The sequence below is a fragment of the Electrona antarctica genome, assembly GCF_951216825.1.
Source record: "Electrona antarctica genome assembly, contig: scaffold_196, whole genome shotgun sequence".
In the NCBI taxonomy this organism is placed as follows: domain Eukaryota; kingdom Metazoa; phylum Chordata; class Actinopteri; order Myctophiformes; family Myctophidae; genus Electrona; species Electrona antarctica.
In genome coordinates this window covers 215001-234417 of record NW_027637154.1, presented here as the reverse complement: position 1 = coordinate 234417, position 19417 = coordinate 215001, and the positions used below count along the sequence as shown (strand labels likewise).

Here is a 19417-nt window from a genome sequence, read left to right as displayed (position 1 = left end):
GACAGGGTCTCAATGTGAACACTGATGCCTGTCAGTCACAATGTGGGACAGACAGGGTCTCAATGTGAACACTGATGCCTGTCAGTCACAATGTGGGACAGACAGGGTCTCAATGTGAACACTGATGCCTGTCAGTCACAATGTGGGACAGACAGGGTCTCAATGTGAACACTGATGCCTGTCAGTCACAATGTGGGACAGACAATTTGTGGGACACCTGAAAAGTCTTGTAAATGAGGGACTGTCCCACGCCACGCTAAGAGGGACGTCTAAAATTCAGCCAAACACATAAAGCTACTCATAGGAGGGGCTAGCCTTCCTCAATAACAGCCCTTCAGTCTGAAAATTACTGTATACATCATTTACTAATTATAATATTAATAATGAACGCTGATATACAGATTATTAGAGAGTAAACAAGTGGAATTAGAAACATGACACAGAAAGGTAATGTCATAAAACTATATTTATAAATAAAAAGACGTATTCTTTTCTTCAGTAAAAGAGTTAAAGTCACGGTAAGAAATCTTTTTGTTCACTTTTATACATTATGACAAACTGCTCTGGATCTTTAAAATGTCCTTTAAAAAAATCACTCTTCAAGCTAGAAGTTTAGTTTGAAATTATGAAAACTATTTGCAAACCAGCTACATCATTCCACGCACGCACGCGCGCGCACACACGCACGCACACGCACACGCACACGCACACACACACACACACACACACACACACACACACACACACACACACACACATGTATAAGCAACCAGCTACATATATATAACGAAGGCATTCTTACAGGACATTCTCTGTTTTTCACTACATACTGTGTTCACTTTCTCTCTTGAAGTCGATCAAACAGAAACATATCAGCACAGGAACTACTTTCTGTCCACTTTGTTGTTGTTACATGATGTCAGAGGAGAATGATGTCATCATGATGTCAGAGGAGAATGATGTCATCATGATGTCAGAGGAAAATTATGTCATCATGATGTCAGAGGATAATGATGACAAATTAGCTTTTCACCCGAAAAAAAGAATAAAATAAAACAACCTCGCCAAAAAGCGTGGAGTCATCTTCCTGTGTCCTTTCATTGCTCTGTCTTGTCCTCACGTGAACTCCTTCCCCGGCAGGAAGGGGAAACGGAGAGAAGGCGCTTTGGTTCCATATGGGGGGGTTGCATCATAACTTTTACTTCAACTTTTAAGTTTAAAGTTTAAGTGTAGTGTTTTTCTGTGCACAGAAAGTAACCCTATGTAGTAGGGGTGTAACGATATAGTAACTGCATCGAAAAATTGATTTTAATTTCAAGAATCGAAGTATGAAAACAGCAACATCGACAATGTATCGTATAGTTTTGCAATGGAAATAATCGGTATCGAATCGTTTTGCTATGCAATTAATCGATTGTATCAATGCTACATTTTTGTGTGTGGTATTTAGCAATTTTTTGAAGAAAAATGAAAAAGAGGGGTTTAATTACTTAATTAAAAAAATGTCAATGCATTTTAAAAAGTTACTGTATCGATTTCAAATCATGAATGGTATCGTAACCCCATAATGAACCGATATGGTCCTCGATCCATACATATGGTATCGCTGTTAAATGTATCCTTACATCGCTACTATGTAGTAATACAGTTTATATATAGTAGGCTGGTAGTTTACTATAGTAGGCTGGTAGTTTACTATAGTAGGCTGGTAGTTTACTATAGTAGGCTGGTAGTTTACTATAGTAGGCTGGTAGTTTACTATAGTAGGCTGGTAGTTTACTATAGTAGGCTGGTACTTTACTATAGTAGGCTGGTACTTTACTATAGTAGGCTGGTACTTTACTATAGTAGGCTGGTAGTTTACTATAGTAGGCTGGTAGTTTACTATAGTAGGCTGGTACTTTACTATAGTAGGCTGGTAGTTTACTATAGTAGGCTGGTAGTTTACTATAGTAGGCTGGTAGTTTACTATAGTAGGCTGGTACTTTACTATAGTAGGCTGGTAGTTTACTATAGTAGGCTGGTAGTTTACTATAGTAGGCTGGTAGTTTACTATAGTAGGCTGGTACTTTACTATAGTAGGCTGGTAGTTTACTATAGTAGGCTGGTAGTTTTCTGTAGTTTTCTGTATTAAGCTGGTAGTTTTCTGTATTAAGCTGGTAGTTTTCTGTAGTTTACTGTATTAAGCTGGTAGTTTTCTGTAGTTTTCTGTAGTTTTCTGTAGTTTGCTGTAGTAGGCTGGTAGTTTTCTGTATATTTCTGTATTAAGTTGGTTGTAGGCTGGTAGTTTGCTGTAGTTTTCTGTATTAAGCTGGTAGTTTTCTGTAGTTTTCTGTAGTTTGCTGTAGTTTTCTGTAGTAGGCTGGTAGTTTTCTGTATATTTCTGTATTAAGATGGTTGTAGGCTGGTAGTTTGCTGTAGTTTTCTGTATTAAGCTGGTAGTTTGCTGTAGTGTTCTGTATTAAGCTGGTAGTTTTCTGTAGTTTACTGTATTAAGCTGGTAGTTTTCTGTAGTTTACTGTATTAAGCTGGTAGTTTTCTGTATTAAGCTGGTAGTTTTCTGTAGTTTTCTGTATTAAGCTGGTAGTTTTCTGTAGTTTTCTGTATTAAGCTGGTAGTTTTCTGTAGTTTTCTGTAGTTTACTGTATTAAGCTGGTAGTTTTCTGTATTAAGCTGGTAGTTTTCTGTAGTTTTCTGTAGTTTACTGTATTAAGCTGGTAGTTTTCTGTAGTTTTCTGTATTAAGCTGGTAGTTTTCTGTAGTTTTCTGTAGTTTTCTGTATTAAGCTGGTAGTTTTCTGTAGTTTTCTGTATTAAGCTGGTAGTTTTCTGTAGTTTTCTGTAGTTTACTGTATTATGCTGGTAGTTTTCTGTAGTTTTCTGTATTAAGCTGGTAGTTTTCTGTAGTTTTCTGTAGTTTTCTGTAGTTTTCTGTATTAAGCTGGTAGTTTTCTGTAGTTTACTGTATTAAGCTGGTAGTTTTCTGTAGTTTTCTGTATTAAGCTGGTAGTTTTCTGTAGTTTACTGTATTAAGCTGGTAGTTTTCTGTAGTTTACTGTATTAAGCTGGTAGTTTTCTGTAGTTTTCTGTATTAAGCTGGTAGTTTTCTGTAGTTTTCTGTATTAAGCTGGTAGTTTGCTGTAGTGTTCTGTATTAAGCTGGTAGTTTTCTGTAGCATGCTAGTTTTCTGTATTAGACTGGTAGTTTTCTGTAGTTTTCTGTAGCATGCTAGTTTTCTGTAGTTTGCTGTATTAAGGGCCTTTCAAACGGGAAGCGAGGAACGCAGGCGTTGTTGCCTGGATCAACGACAGGTCTGCTCCAGGTCTGCTCTAGAGGGTCTGGATCAACGACAGGTCTGCTCTAGAGGGTCTGGATCAACGGCAGGTCTGCTCCAGGTCTGCTCTAGAGGGTCTGGGTCAACGACAGGTCTCCTGCGTGCTCGTTTCGGGCGTGTGCACGAAACGAGCACGCGCGCAACAAATTAACTGGACCGCGCCCACGTAAATACGCTCGCGTTCCGTTCAAAAACGCAGGTATCGTTAATTGAAAATTAACTATAGGCGCGTTTTATCGCTCCCTGTCTGAAAGGCCCATTAGGTGGTAGTTTTATCGCTCCCTGTCTGAAAGGCCCATAGGGTAGTAGTTTTATCGCTCCCTGTCTGAAAGGCCCATAGGGTAGTAGTTTTATCGCTCCCTGTCTGAAAGGCCCATAGGGTAGTAGTTTTATCGCTCCCTGTCTGAAAGGCCCATAGGGTGGTAGTTTTATCGCTCCCTGTCTGAAAGGCCCATAGGGTAGTAGTTTTATCGCTCCCTGTCTGAAAGGCCCATAGGGTGGTAGTTTTATCGCTCCCTGTCTGAAAGGCCCTTTAGGTGGTAGTTTTATCGCTCCCTGTCTGAAAGGCCCATAGGGTGGTAGTTTTATCGCTCCCTGTCTGAAAGGCCCATTAGGTGGTAGTTTTATCGCTCCCTGTCTGAAAGGCCCTTTAGGTGGTAGTTTTATCGCTCCCTGTCTGAAAGGCCCATTAGGTAGTAGTTTTATCGCTCCCTGTCTGAAAGGCCCATTAGGTGGTAGTTTTATCGCTACCTGTCTGAAAGGCCCATAGGGTAGTAGTTTTATCGTTCCCTGTCTGAAAGGCCCATAGGGTGGTAGTTTTATCGCTACCTGTCTGAAAGGCCCTTTAGGTGGTAGTTTTATCGCTCCCTGTCTGAAAGGCCCATAGGGTGGTAGTTTTATCGTTCCCTGTCTGAAAGGCCCATAGGGTAGTAGTTTTATCGCTACCTGTCTGAAAGGCCCATTAGGTGGTAGTTTTATCGCTACCTGTCTGAAAGGCCCTTTAGGTGGTAGTTTTATCGCTCCCTGTCTGAAAGGCCCATAGGGTGGTAGTTTTATCGCTCCCTGTCTGAAAGGCCCATAGGGTGGTAGTTTTATCGTTCCCTGTCTGAAAGGCCCATAGGGTAGTAGTTTTATCGCTCCCTGTCTGAAAGGCCCATAGGGTGGTAGTTTTATCGTTCCCTGTCTGAAAGGCCCATAGGGTGGTAGTTTTATCGCTCCCTGTCTGAAAGGCCCATAGGGTGGTAGTATTATCGCTCCCTGTCTGAAAGGCCCATAGGGTGGTAGTTGTATCGCTCCCTGTCTGAAAGGCCCATAGGGTAGTAGTTTTATCGCTCCCTGTCTGAAAGGCCCATAGGGTGGTAGTTTTATCGCTCCCTGTCTGAAAGGCCCATAGGGTGGTAGTTTTATCGCTCCCTGTCTGAAAGGCCCATAGGGTAGTAGTTTTATCGCTCCCTGTCTGAAAGGCCCATAGGGTGGTAGTTTTATCGTTCCCTGTCTGAAAGGCCCATAGGGTAGTAGTTTTATCGCTCCCTGTCTGAAAGGCCCATAGGGTAGTAGTTTTATCGCTCCCTGTCTGAAAGGCCCATAGGGTAGTAGTTTTATCGTTCCCTGTCTGAAAGGCCCATAGGGTGGTAGTTTTATCGCTCCCTGTCTGAAAGGCCCATAGGGTGGTAGTTTTATCGCTCCCTGTCTGAAAGGCCCATAGGGTGGTAGTTTTATCGCTCCCTGTCTGAAAGGCCCATAGGGTAGTAGTTTTATCGCTCCCTGTCTGAAAGGCCCATAGGGTGGTAGTTTTATCGCTCCCTGTCTGAAAGGCCCATAGGGTGGTAGTTTTATCGCTCCCTGTCTGAAAGGCCCATAGGGTGGTAGTTTTATCGCTCCCTGTCTGAAAGGCCCATAGGGTGGTAGTTTTAGGCTGGTTACACAAGCATGAATCAGACTTACAACAACTAACACAACCTAACCCTAACACAACTGTTTAAACGGGAATATTGTTTTATTTTAAACACAGGCCCTTGTTTCATTTCAGGTGATTTGGATTGGTCCATTTGATCTAATTTAATTTCAGATGATTTGGATTGGTCCATTTGATCTAATTTAATTTCAGATGATTTGGATTGGTCCATTTGATCTGATTTAATTTCAGATGATTTGGATTGGTCCATATGATCTAATTCCATTTCAGGTGATTTGGATTGGTCCATTTAATCTGATTTAATTTCAGATGATTTGGATTGGTCCATTTGAGCTGTTTTTTTCCCCAGAGGATTATTCCATTTTGTTAACAATATTTTACAATGAGTTATTCACCTTTTGTTCCAAATGGTCTAAAATATGTTAAGTCATGCAGTGCCACAGCGCCACCTGGTGGAGGGTTGGTCCAAATGCTCTAAAATATGTTAAGACCCTAGAGTTAACATATTTAGTGTGTGTGTGTGTTAACACACACACTCTAAGGTTAAGGCCCGTGTTAAGAAAATAAAAACACAATTCTAAAAAAAAAAAAAAAAAAAAAAAGACAACTCTGTGTGACCACATGACTGTGTGATCACATGACTCTGTGATCACATGACTCTGTGTGATCACATGACTGTGTGATCACATGACTCTGTGATCACATGACTCTGTGACAACATGACTCTGTGATCACATGACTGTGTGATCACATGACTCTGTGATCACATGACTGTGTGATCACATGACTCTGTGTGATCACATGACTCTGTGTGATCACATGACTCTGTGATCACATGACTCTGTGATCACATGACTATGTGATCATATGACACTCTCTGTGATCACATGACTCTGTGATCACATGACTGTGTGATCATATGACACTCTCTGTGATCACATGACTCTGTGATCACATGACTGTGTGTGATCACATGACACTCTCTGTGATCACATGACACTGTGATCACATGACTCTGTGTGATCACATGACACTGTGATCACATGACTCTGTGTGATCACATGACTCTGTGTGATCACATGACACTCTCTGTGATCACATGACACTGTGATCACATGACTGTGTGATCACATGACTCTGTGTGATCACATGACACTCTCTGTGATCACATGACACTGTGATCACTCTGTGTGGTCACATGACTCTGTGTGATCACATGACTCTGTGTGATCACATGACGTCGACAAAGAACTCCCCGGGGTTTCCCACGGCGTGGCGCAGGGACCGGCGCGAGGCGGTGAGCTCGGGCGGTACGGAGGTCATCTGGGGGCCTCCGGGGGCCCCCGGAGCGGGGGGGCCCTGGGGAGGCGGGCCGGGGGGCCCGTACACCAGGCCCGGGGGCCCCCCGTACCCGCTGCGGTGGCTGAGGGAGCTGCGCACGCTGCTTCGCTCGCTGGGGGGCGCCAGAGAGCGCTCGCTGGGTGCGCGGTGGCTCCGTGAATCTGCTCCACATTCACTGCCGCTGCCGCCCGACTTACTGCTTCCTGTAGGGGGCGACATTTCACTACTTTACATTTACTGCTTCCTGTAGAGTGCACAGCCTAATTCAGGGGTTCTCAACGTTTTTGGCTGGGGACCCCTCTGGGGACCCAGAGGTGGGGACCCCTTCCCTTTGGTCCCCCTGGGTCCCCAGAGGGGGTCCCCACCTCTGGGGACCCAGAGGTGGGGACCTCCTCCCTTTGGTCCCCTGGGTCCCCAGAGGGGGTCCACACCTCTGGGGACCCAGAGGTGGGGACCTCCTCCCTTTGGTCCCTGGGGACCAAGGGGGTTGTCATGGGGTTGTCATGATTCCTCACAACTCGAGTTGGCTTTGTAAGGCATTTTGCCGTGGACCCCCTGGGGGTCCTCGGACCTCACGTTGACTCACCGCTGCCTGCGCTGCCCCCCGCAGGGAGGGGGTGGGGGGACGGGGGGGTGAAGGGGAACGTAGGCCAGGGGGCAGAGCCAGGGTGAGGGAGGGGGGGCACGCTGTCCTGGTCCGATGCCCCCCCACTGGAGCCGTCATGGTCCCCGAGAGACAGCTGGGTCAAATCTACAGGACACAGAGACAGCTGGGTCAAATCTACAGGACACAGAGACAGCTGGGTCAAATCGACAGGACACAGAGACAGCTGGGTCAAATCGACAGGACACAGAGACAGCTGGGTCAAATCTACAGGACAGAGAGACAGCTGGGTCAAATCTACAGGACAGAGAGACAGCTGGGTCAAATCTACAGGACAGAGAGACAGCTGGGTCAAATCTACAGGACAGAGAGACAGCTGGGTCAAATCTACATGACACAGAGACAGCTGGGTCAAATCTACAGGACACAGAGACAGCTGGGTCAAATCTACAGGACAGAGAGACAGCTGGGTCAAATCGACAGGACACAGAGACAGCTGGGTCAAATCTACAGGACAGAGAGACAGCTGGGTCAAATCTACAGGACACAGAGACAGCTGGGTCAAATCTACAGGACACAGAGACAGCTGGGTCAAATCGACAGGACACAGAGACAGCTGGGTCAAATCTACAGGACAGAGAGACAGCTGGGTCAAATCGACAGGACACAGAGACAGCTGGGTCAAATCTACAGGACAGAGAGACAGCTGGGTCAAATCTACAGGACACAGAGACAGCTGGGTCAAATCTACAGGACACAGAGACAGCTGGGTCAAATCGACAGGACACAGAGACAGCTGGGTCAAATCTACAGGACAGAGAGACAGCTGGGTCAAATCTAGTACATTCAAAGTGGAACAAACCTGGAAGATTTAGGTGCGTGCGTGCGTGTGCGCCTGCGAGCGTGCGTGCCTGCGTGTGCGTGTGTGTGTGCGTGCATTTACTTCCACACAGGTCTCCAAAGATGTAGTAACATTGCTCAGAGAAGGTGATCTTGTTGACCGTGTGACGGATGAAGCCGGCCTTCAGGAGGTTGGAGGCAAACTTCCTGCTCTCTCTGCGCTCAGAGAACCCTTCAATGTGATGGAAGAGCCAGTCCACCACGTCTGAGCCTATAGGAGCGCGCCCACACACACGCACACACACACGCACGCACACGCACACACACACACACACACACACACACACACACACACACACACACACACACACACACACACACACACACACACACACTTAGAGAACCGTTCTACATAGCCTCACGTAGGCAGACAACTATTCCACAATCTCTGAATGCTATAGAGTAAAATATATTTTGAGCTTATTTTTTTGCTTCTATTTTTGCTTAGCAACAAGCTGCTTAGATGAGTTCTATTTATATTAGGATAAATGTGCGCAACTCTAAAGACGAAACGGAAGTGGGGAGGAGGCTCCACTTCCGCTTTATATTTTACTCATGATCAGAGCTTCCGTTGCTCCAGACTGTACGACGGAAGCATTTATATTTTACTCATGATCAGAGCTTCCGTTGCTCCAGACTGTACGACGGAAGCATTTATATTTTACTCATGATCAGAGCTTCCGTTGCTCCAGACTGTACGACGGAAGCATTTATATTTGACTCATGATCAGAGCTTCCGTTGCTCCAGACTGTATGACGGAAGCATTTATATTTGACTCATGATCAGAGCTTCCGTTGCTCCAGACTGTATGACGGAAGCATTTATATTTTACTACGTTCTACAAGATGGAACAGCCAGTCCACTATGTCTGAAAATAGGATGTGATGATGTCAGAGGTACCGATGAAAGCGTTGGCGATGGTGATCTTCAGCCACATCCTGTCTCTGACCTCCAGACCTGACTCCGGAGACGCCATGGCCTTAGCTATGGTGGACATGTCTGAGTGGATAGACAGTTGGAAGTCATCAAACCCTGAGGACACAGAGGACAATATGTTACTGTTATTATTAGTATTGTTATTATTATTATTATTATGGACATGTCTGAGTGGACGGACAGCTGGAAGTCATCAAACCCTGAGGACAATATGTTACTGTTATTATTAGTATTGTTATTATTATTATTATTATGGACATGTCTGAGTGGACGGACAGCTGGAAGTGAAACCCTGAGGAGACACATTATAATTATTATAATCAACCAATGATGGCATTTATTTATATATATATATATATAATTTATTTTCCGGGTGGATTAACACGTTGCATTCCCCGCTATTTAATCAAGTATTCTATGCTGCCTAGATTGTTTTATTACCTTTGCAGCAAAACGCTGAAGTATTTGCGTTTTTGATCCATGAAAAACCATGTGATCCATAAACACTCCCAGCATTTGTTATTGAGCCGAACAAAGAAGCCACTTCCTTGATCCGGGTCGCCTCATAACGTGACGGCCTCGTCACCAGGTCATCATAACGTGACGGCCTCGTCACCAGGTCCGCGACAAAGCCGCAGTTTCTTTTTAACAGTTAACGGCCGCTAATTGTTTAATCCAGTGTTCCACCGCGCGTAAAACGCTATACCCGACATTTGTTTAATGCGTTTAATTCGCCGTTTTAAAAGAATAAAAAAGAAACAACGGATTTCTCCGGGACCTGGTGACGAGGCCGTCGCGTTATGATGACGAAACCGGAAATCAAGTCATCATCTGGGCTGCTAGGGCTTCTGGGAAATTGAGGCCATCTTGGCTCGCTTTGCTCTTTGTCTGTGACCTGGATCAAGGAAGCGGCTCAATAACCAATGCAGGCAGTGTTTTACTAACGGATTTTCACGGATATAAAGCGCAAATTATTCGGCGTAGCCGCGTATGCTGCAAAGGTAATAAAACAATCTAGGCAGCGTAGAATATTTGATTAAAATGCGGGTAAAGCGTTTTATGGAGTCAAACTTTTAATTATTAAAATACGGCGAATTAAACACATAAAACAAATAGCGTTGGAACCCTGGATTCAACGTCAAAGTGTTAAGGTATTATTTAGCATAGTATTATGACATCATATTGTAGTTCTGAACCTCTGGATGACATCATATTGTAGTAGTGTAGTGATATGATAATGTCAGAGTGAACAGTTCCTAGTCCGAACAGCAGGGGGAGCAAGAGGAGAGGAAGAAATGTGTTTATTTTGCTGTGATACTGTTGGGTGGCAGTGGGTCAGCGGTAGAGTGGCCGGTTCGATCTAGATTGTGCATTACATTCACACACACACACACACACACACACACACACACACACACACACACACACACACACACACACACACACACACACACACACACACACACACACACACACACCTTTACATAGATTGTGCATTACATTCTAAGGCTGGTGTTCGAACGTTCGCTCGTTAGGGTTGGCACTCGAATCTTAATTAATGGGCTTGAACCATTTGTTTTTTTTTGTTTTTTTAACTCGAAAATATTTCTCGCCGAGAATGCGATATGCATAATAAGAGTACTATGTTCATGTTGTGTTTACATGTTACATGTTTAGATGTTATTACTAATCAGGGGGGCACACAACCGATGTGCATCCGTAGATCAAAGGCATGCAAGGCGCATTCGTAGATCAAAGGCATGCAAGGTGCATCCGTAGATCAAAGGCATGCAAGGTGCATCCGTAGATCAAAGGCATGCAAGGTGCATCCGTAGATCAAAGGCATGCAAGGTGCATCCGTAGATCAAAGGCATGCAAGGTGCATCCGTAGATCAAAGGCATGCAAGGTGCATCCGTAGATCAAAGGCATGCAAGGTGCATTCATAGATCAAAGGCATGCAAGGTGCATCCGTAGATCAAAGGCATGCAAGGTGCATTGGTAGATCAAAGGCATGCAAGGTGCATTCGTAGATCAAAGGCATGCAAGGTGCATTCGTAGATCAAAGGCATGCAAGGTGCATTCGTAGATCAAAGGCATGCAAGGTGCATTCGTAGATCAAAGGCATGCAAGGCGCTGCACCAACAGCTGAGACAGTTATGGGTATAATAGTTATGTAGAGACATCTGACAGGCATTCAAAAGGAACTCTAATGTGATGTTAACGTCCTGTAAGTAGACTTAGAAATACAACTAGTGTTGACTAATCATTACACGTGGCTCTTATTTTGAAGAGGAAGTCAGTGCACAGGAAGTCTGTTTCAGTTGTAAACAAGCTACTATGACACTTTCCCAAAGTTACGTGCTCCTCTCATAGTCATAGTGGTAGTCGTCGCTAAACCGCGCGACCATAATTATTTACAATATGAAAACCATGCATCTTGAACAACACTGGAGTTACTTATGGAACCTGCAGTGAGTAATTACTTGTATCCATGTTGGTTTGGTTGAGCTGCTAACAGACAGCCTACAAATACACAGTCTGTGAGCATCTTAATCTTTATCTTTATCTGTGAGCATCTTTATCTGTTGCATCTGCCCGTGTGTGAGAGTAGAAACGTCCGTATGGCAGGGTTAGGTTAGGTATAGCCTCGGAAACCCAGATGTTTTTTTTCCAGGGAGGAAAAAAAAGTCTGGGTCTGCGCAAACGTCGATCACTCTCTGCTGATTTCTGATCGTCTGCACCTTTGTTAAATTGACACACACACACACTCCTCTCTCTCTCTGTCGCTCTAAGTAATTCGTCTCATGTCGCGCAGCTGTGCATAGTTTCTCCCGGCGGATCCTGCCAGGAGCTGCCTATGCCATAAAAAGCATAGGTGAGTTCCAGGCTAGGTTAGATATGGATAGGGGTTAGGGGTATGGATAAGGGGTTAGGGGTTAGAGGTTAGGGGGTATAACTTACTCTCTGTGTCAGGGATAGATGAGGTCATGGAGGACGAGGTCGTAGAGGGTTAGGGGTATGGATAAGGGGTTAGGGGGGTTATAACTTACTCTCTGTGTCAGGGATAGATGAGGTCATGGAGGACGAGGTCGTAGAGGTCACGGTGCTCATAGAAGGACTCATTCCGTAGGGAGGGTAAAGTCCTGTCATGGCCGCCGTGTGAGAGACCCAGGCTGCCGGGTCGATGGGCCGGATGGGCTCACCTGGTGGACACACAAGGTATTACACATGAGACACCCAGGCTGTGTGTACACTTGTACAATAGGGTTAGGGTTAGGGTTAAACACTTGTATACATTATGTTTACACAATGCTGTACCTCCAACTGTATATACATTATGTTTACACAATGCTGTACCTCCAACTGTATATACTTTATGTTTACACAATGCTGTACCTCCAACTGTATATACTTTATGTTTACACAATGCTGTACCTCCAACTGTATATACTTTATGTTTACACAATGCTGTACCTCCTCCAAATAATCCCCATTTTCAACTGATTTGTTTACTATATTTTGACACTTGCTTTGGCAATGTAAATGTATCTTTTCTCATGCCAATACAGCTGCTTTGATTTGAAATTGAAAGTGCGTGCGTGCGTGCGTGCGTGCGTGCGTGCGTGCGTGCATGCGTGCGACTCACTCCTAGGCAGGGCGAAGCAGCTTCGAGGGTTTGGGTCCCAACACTTCGCTACAGTCAGAGTGATCGTTCTGGAGGAGAGAACACATGTTATAACAATAATAATAATAATAATAATAATAATAACATTCTTTCACCTTCTATATATTCTCCCATCAAAATGAATCATCTATTGGTAAATGGTAAATGGTGCATTTATATAGCGCCTTCATCCAAGGTGCTTTACATAGACTGTGCATTACATTCACCCATTCACACACACATTCACACACCCATTCACACACACATTCACACACCTTTACATAGACTGTGCATTACATTCACCCATTCACACACACATTCACACACCTTTACATAGATTGTGCATTACATTCACCCATTCACACACACATTCACACACCTTTACATAGACTGTGCATTACATTCACCCATTCACACACACATTCTCACACCCATTCACACACACATTCTCACACACATTCACACACACATTCTCACACCCATTCACACACACATTCACACACACATTCTCACACCCATTCACACACACATTCTCACACACATTCACACACACATTCTCACACACATTCTCACACCCATTCACACACCCATTCACACACCCATTCACACACACATTCATACATGCTACGATGTGGGAATCAGGTGCTTTAAGGACTTGTATAAGGACAATACATTCCATAGTTGTTCCTCCCTCTGTGCCACATTTAATAATAATATATATATATATATATTTGTTGTGTTTTTTGTTTTCTAATGCATTTAGTATAGCCTATGATGGCCTAGCCTACACTTTGAGTTGAATTAACACACACACACACACACACACACACACACACACACACACACACACACACACACACACACACACACACACACAGGTCCTGTCCAGTTACAGTGATTCTGGTCAGATGTGCTAGAGATCGTGAAGAAACGTGCAAAGATGTTCTTGTCCTCACTTACTGCATACCTGTTCTATCTGTCTAACCCTAACCCTGTCCTCAGTAGAACAACTATTACAAAAACAAAAGGGTGTGTGTGTGTGTGTGTGCGTGTGCATGTCAGTGTGTGCGTGTGCTCGTGCGTGTGTGCGCGTGCGTGTGTCAGTGTGTGTGTGTGTGTGTCAGTGTGTGTGTGTGTGCGTGCGTGTGTGCGCGTGCGTGTGTGTCAGTGTGTGTGTGTGTGTGTGCGTGCGTGTGTGCGCGTCTCACCCTGGCTTGTGCACAATGTCTCGTAGAACTCGGACCGCGTCATCGTTACTCATGTTCTCAAAGTTGATGTCGTTCACCTACAGGTTAATACAGGGAATTACACCTACATGTTAATACAGGGTATTACACCTACAGGTTAATACAGGGAATTACACCTACAGGTTAATACAGGGAATTACACCTACAGGTTAATACAGGGAATTACACCTACAGGTTAATACAGGGAATTACACCTGCAGTAACATGTCTCCTACCTGTAACAACATGTCTCCTACCTGTAACAACATGTCTCCTACCTGTAACAACATGTCTCCTACCTGTAACAACATGTCTCCTACCTGTAACAACATGTCTCCTACCTGTAACAACATGTCTCCTACCTGTAACAACATGTCTCCTACCTGTAACAACATGTCTCCTACCTGTAACAACATGTCTCCTACCTGTAACAACATGTCTCCTACCTGTAACAACATGTCTCCTACCTGTAACAACATGTCTCCTACCTGTAACAACATGTCTCCTACCTGTAACAACATGTCTCCTACCTGTAACAACATGTCTACCTACCTGTAACAACATGTCTCCTACCTGTAACAACATGTCTCCTACCTGTAACAACATGTCTCCTACCTGTAACAACATGTATCCTACCTGTAACAACATGTATCCTACCTGTAACAACATGTCTCCTACCTGTAACAATATGTCTCCTACCTGTAACATGTCTCCTACCTGTAACAACATGTATCCTACCTGTAACAACATGTATCCTACCTGTAACAACATGTCTCCTACCTGTAACAACATGTCTCCTACCTGTAACAATATGTCTCCTACCTGTAACAACATGTATCCTACCTGTAACAACATGTATCCTACCTGTAACAACATGTCTCCTACCTGTAACAACATGTCTCCTACCTGTAACAACATGTATCCTACCTGTAACAACATGTCTCCTACCTGTAACAATATGTCTCCTACCTGTAACATGTCTCCTACCTGTAACAACATGTATCCTACCTGTAACAACATGTTTCCTACCTGTAACAACATGTCTCCTACCTGTAACATGTCTCCTACCTGTAACATGTCTCTTACCTGTAACAACATGTCTCCTACCTGTAACAACATGTCTCCTACCTGTAACAACATGTCTCCTACCTGTAACAACATGTCTCCTACCTGTAACAACATGTCTCCTACCTGTAACAACATGTCTCCTACCTGTAACAACATGTATCCTACCTGTAACAACATGTCTCCTACCTGTAACAACATGTCTCCTACCTGTAACAACATGTCTCCTACCTGTAACATGTCTCCTACCTGTAACAACATGTATCCTACCTGTAACAACATGTATCCTACCTGTAACAACATGTCTCCTACCTGTAACAATATGTATCCTACCTGTAACATGTTTCCTACCTGTAACAACATGTCTCCTACCTGTAACATGTCTCCAACCTGTAACATGTCTCCTACCTGTAACAACATGTCTCCTACCTGTAACAACATGTCTCCTACCTGTAACATGTCTCCTACCTGTAACAACATGTCTCCTACCTGTAACAACATGTCTCCTACCTGTAACAATATGTCTCCTACCTGTAACAACATGTATCCTACCTGTAACAACATGTCTCCTACCTGTAACATGTTTCCTACCTGTAACATGTTTCCTACCTGTAACAACATGTCTCCTACCTGTAACATGTCTCCAACCTGTAACATGTCTCCTACCTGTAACAACATGTCTCCTACCTGTAACAACATGTCTCCTACCTGTAACATGTCTCCTACCTGTAACAACATGTATCCTACCTGTAACAACATGTCTCCTACCTGTAACAACATGTCTCCTACCTGTAACAACATGTCTCCTACCTGTAACATGTCTCCTACCTGTAACATGTCTCCTACCTGTAACAACATGTCTCCTACCTGTAACAACATGTCTCCTACCTGTAACAATATGTCTCCTACCTGTAACATGTCTCCTACCTGTAACAACATGTATCCTACCTGTAACAACATGTCTCCTACCTATAACATGTTTCCTACCTGTAACATGTTTCCTACCTGTAACAACATGTATCCTACCTGTAACATGTCTCCAACCTGTAACATGTATCCTACCTGTAACAACATGTCTCCTACCTGTAACATGTTTCCTACCTGTAACAACATGTATCCTACCTGTAACATGTCTCCAACCTGTAACATGTCTCCTACCTGTAACAACATGTCTCCTACCTGTAACATGTCTCTTACCTGTAACAACATGTCTCTTACCTGTAACAACATGTCTCCTACCTGTAACAACATGTCTCCTACCTGTAACAACATGTCTCCTACCTGTAACAACATGTCTCCTACCTGTAACATGTCTCCTACCTGTAACATGTCTCCTACCTGTAACAACATGTCTCCTACCTGTAACAACATGTCTCCTACCTGTAACAATATGTCTCCTACCTGTAACAACATGTCTCCTACCTGTAACATGTCTCCTACCTGTAACAACATGTCTCCTACCTGTAACAACATGTCTCCTACCTGTAACAACATGTCTCCAGGTTCTATGCGTCCGTCAGCAGCCACCGCTCCACCCTTCATGATGGAGCCGATGTAGATTCCTCCGTCTCCTCTCTCGTTGCTCTGTCCTACGATACTGATCCCCAGGAAGTTGTACTTCTCTGTAACCATGGATTTATACAGTAGTATATTATACAGTATCTATTTATACAGTATACATACATTATATATCCCTTATATATTACATCATATTTATAGGTATAAATGATGGTTCTAGAGGAGAAAAACTGAGTTTATTTTATCCAAAAATTAATATCACAGGCAGACACATTCCAGACTAGAGCATGTCTGAAATAAATGTCAGAGAAATTGACACGTAAATATGAAATAAATGTTTAACACAAAAACTGCTCCTGGCGGAACGCTCCATCATAAGAGCTTTATTATTGATATCAAACGGGATAGCTGTAGGCCTTTCCTTCTTCAGTGATCCTAGGCCTTTCCTTCTTCAGTGATCCTAGGCCTTTCCTTCTATAGTGATCCTAGGCCTTTCCTTCTTCAGTGATCCTAGGCCTTTCCTTCTATAGTGATCCTAGAGACCTTTCCTTCTTCAGTGATGCTAGGCCTTTCCTTCTTCAGTGATCCTAGGCCTTTCCTTCTATAGTGATCCTAGGCCTTTCCTTCTTCAGTGATCCTAGGCCTTTCCTTCTTCAGTGATCCTAGGCCTTTCCTTCTTCAGTGATCCTAGAGGCCTTTCCTTCTTTAGCGATCCTAGACCTTTCCTTCTTCAGTGATCCTAGGCCTTTCCTTCTATAGTGATCCTAGGCCTTTCTTCTTCTTCAGTGATCCTAGGCCTTTCCTTCTTCAGTGATCCTAGGCCTTTCCTTCTATAGTCAAGAAGACACACTCCACAGAGACTGCCCTGCTGGCAGTCACAGAAGCACTACATGCTGCCCAGGCTGCTTCCCACTCTGCTGTCCTGATTCTCCTAGACCTATCGGCGGCATTTGACACAGTGAACCACCAGCTGCTCCTAGACACCCTAGCGGATCTAGGCATCGGCGGGACAGCACTAAAGTGGTTCTCTTCCTATCTCACCGACCGGACCTACCAGGTTTCCTGGAAAGGTCTGCTATCATCCCCCCGAACCCTCCAAACTGGGGTCCCACAGGGATCTGTACTTGGTCCCCTCCTTTTCTCACTATACACCAAATCCCTTGGCACTATCATCTCTGCTCACAATATATCCTATCACTGCTATGCCGATGACACACAACTGTTTCTATCCTTCCCCCCCTCTGCCACCCAGGTGGAAGAGTGCATCACTGCATGCCTGGCTGACATCTCACAGTGGATGTCTTCCAACCACCTCAAGCTGAACCCAGATAAGACTGAGCTTCTCTTCTTCCCAGCTAAGTCCTGCCCTATGCGGGAGCTAACTATTTCCGTAGACAACGCCCTGGTAACGTCTGTCCCAACAGCCAGGAACCTTGGTGTTGTCCTGGACAGTCAGCTCTCGTTTAAAACTCACATCACAGCTGTCACTCGATCCTGTAGGTTCACACTCTATAACATACGACGAATTAGACCGTTCCTCACCCAGGAATCAGCCCAGCTCCTAATCCAGACAACAATCTTGTCAAAACTTGACTATTGTAATTCGCTCCTTACTGGCCTACCGGCATGTGCACTTAAGCCTCTGCAAATGATCCAAAATGCCGCAGCTCGTCTGGTCTTCAACCAGCCAAAATTCTCACATGTCTCCCCCCTGCTCCGCTCCCTGCACTGGCTCCCAGTCGCTGCCCGCACAGAATACAAAACTCTGATGCTGGCATTCAAAGCAACCAAAGGTATGGCTCCCCCATATCTTGCAAGCATGATTGAACCCTACAAACCCTCCCGCGCACTCAGATCAGCCAACGCAGGAAAGCTGGAAGTACCCTCACTAAAAACGCCGGGCCACCGCTCCACACGTCCCAAACTCTTCTCCCTTCTGGCCCCAAAACTGTGGAATGCACTCCCCGTTGCAGTCAGAACTGCGGCATCACTCCCAATCTTCCGCCGTAGTCTGAAGACCCACCTTTTCAGACTCCATCATGGCCCATAGCACTTATCCTACCCCCTTAGATAGCACTTTTTAGACTTAGATAGCATTTGAAACAGACTTATAGCATGTCATGTAGACAGCACAATAATTGCATTGTATATAGTCATAGCACATCATAGTAGCCTACATATGTATAGCATAGTATAGTATATATGTATAGTTAATATGTATAGTGTCATTATATAGATATGTTCTAGTTACGTTCTTAGCTTGCATGTTTCTTGATAAATACATTTTATATATATGTGATGTATTCCCATACTTTTGTTCCTGCCTAATGTAAGTCGCTCTGGATTAAGAGCGTCTGCTAAATGCCTAAATTGTAAATTGTAAATTGTAATTGTAAATTGTAATAGTGATCCTAGGCCTTTCTTCTTCTTCAGTGATCCTAGGCCTTTCCTTCTTCAGTGATCCTAGGCCTTTCCTTCTATAGTGATCCTAGGCCTTTCTTCTTCTTCAGTGATCCTAGGCCTTTCCTTCTTCAGTGATCCTAGGCCTTTGCTTCTATAGTGATCCTAGGCCTTTCTTCTTCTTCAGTGATCCTAGACCTTTCCTTCTTCAGTGATCCTAGGCCTTTCCTTCTATAGTGATCCTAGGCCTTTCATTCTATAGTGATCCTAGGCCTTTCCTTCTTCAGTGATCCTAGACCTTTCATTCTATAGCAATCCTAGACCTTTCCTTCTTCAGTGATCCTAGACCTTTCCTTCTTCAGTGATCCTAGGCCTTTCCTTCTATAGTGATCCTAGGCCTTTCCTTCTTCAGTGATCCTAGGCCTTTCCTTCTATAGCGATCCTAGACCTTTCCTTCTTCAGTGATCCTAGGCCTTTCCTTCTATAGTGATCCTAGAGGCCTTTCTCCTTCTT

General features: G+C 44.2%; 1 protein-coding gene across 1 annotated transcript in view; it reads right to left on the bottom strand.

Annotated features, from left to right (window-relative positions):
• Positions 1–6478: 6478 nt before the first annotated feature.
• The window catches only part of LOC306919109 (segment polarity protein dishevelled homolog DVL-3-like), a gene marked incomplete at its 3' end in the record, with an annotated part of 45247 nt that continues 32308 nt past the window's right edge, over positions 6479–19417 (bottom strand). Inside the window, exons 9-16 of the mRNA XM_079531944.1 lie at positions 16469–16608; positions 13904–13980; positions 12678–12745; positions 12082–12234; positions 8995–9126; positions 8137–8304; positions 7176–7340; positions 6479–6792 (exon numbers count right to left, since the gene is read on the bottom strand). Of these exons, the coding sequence (XP_079388070.1) occupies positions 6479–6792; positions 7176–7340; positions 8137–8304; positions 8995–9126; positions 12082–12234; positions 12678–12745; positions 13904–13980; positions 16469–16608 (1217 nt within the window). The remainder of the gene's footprint in view (positions 6793–7175; positions 7341–8136; positions 8305–8994; positions 9127–12081; positions 12235–12677; positions 12746–13903; positions 13981–16468; positions 16609–19417) is intronic.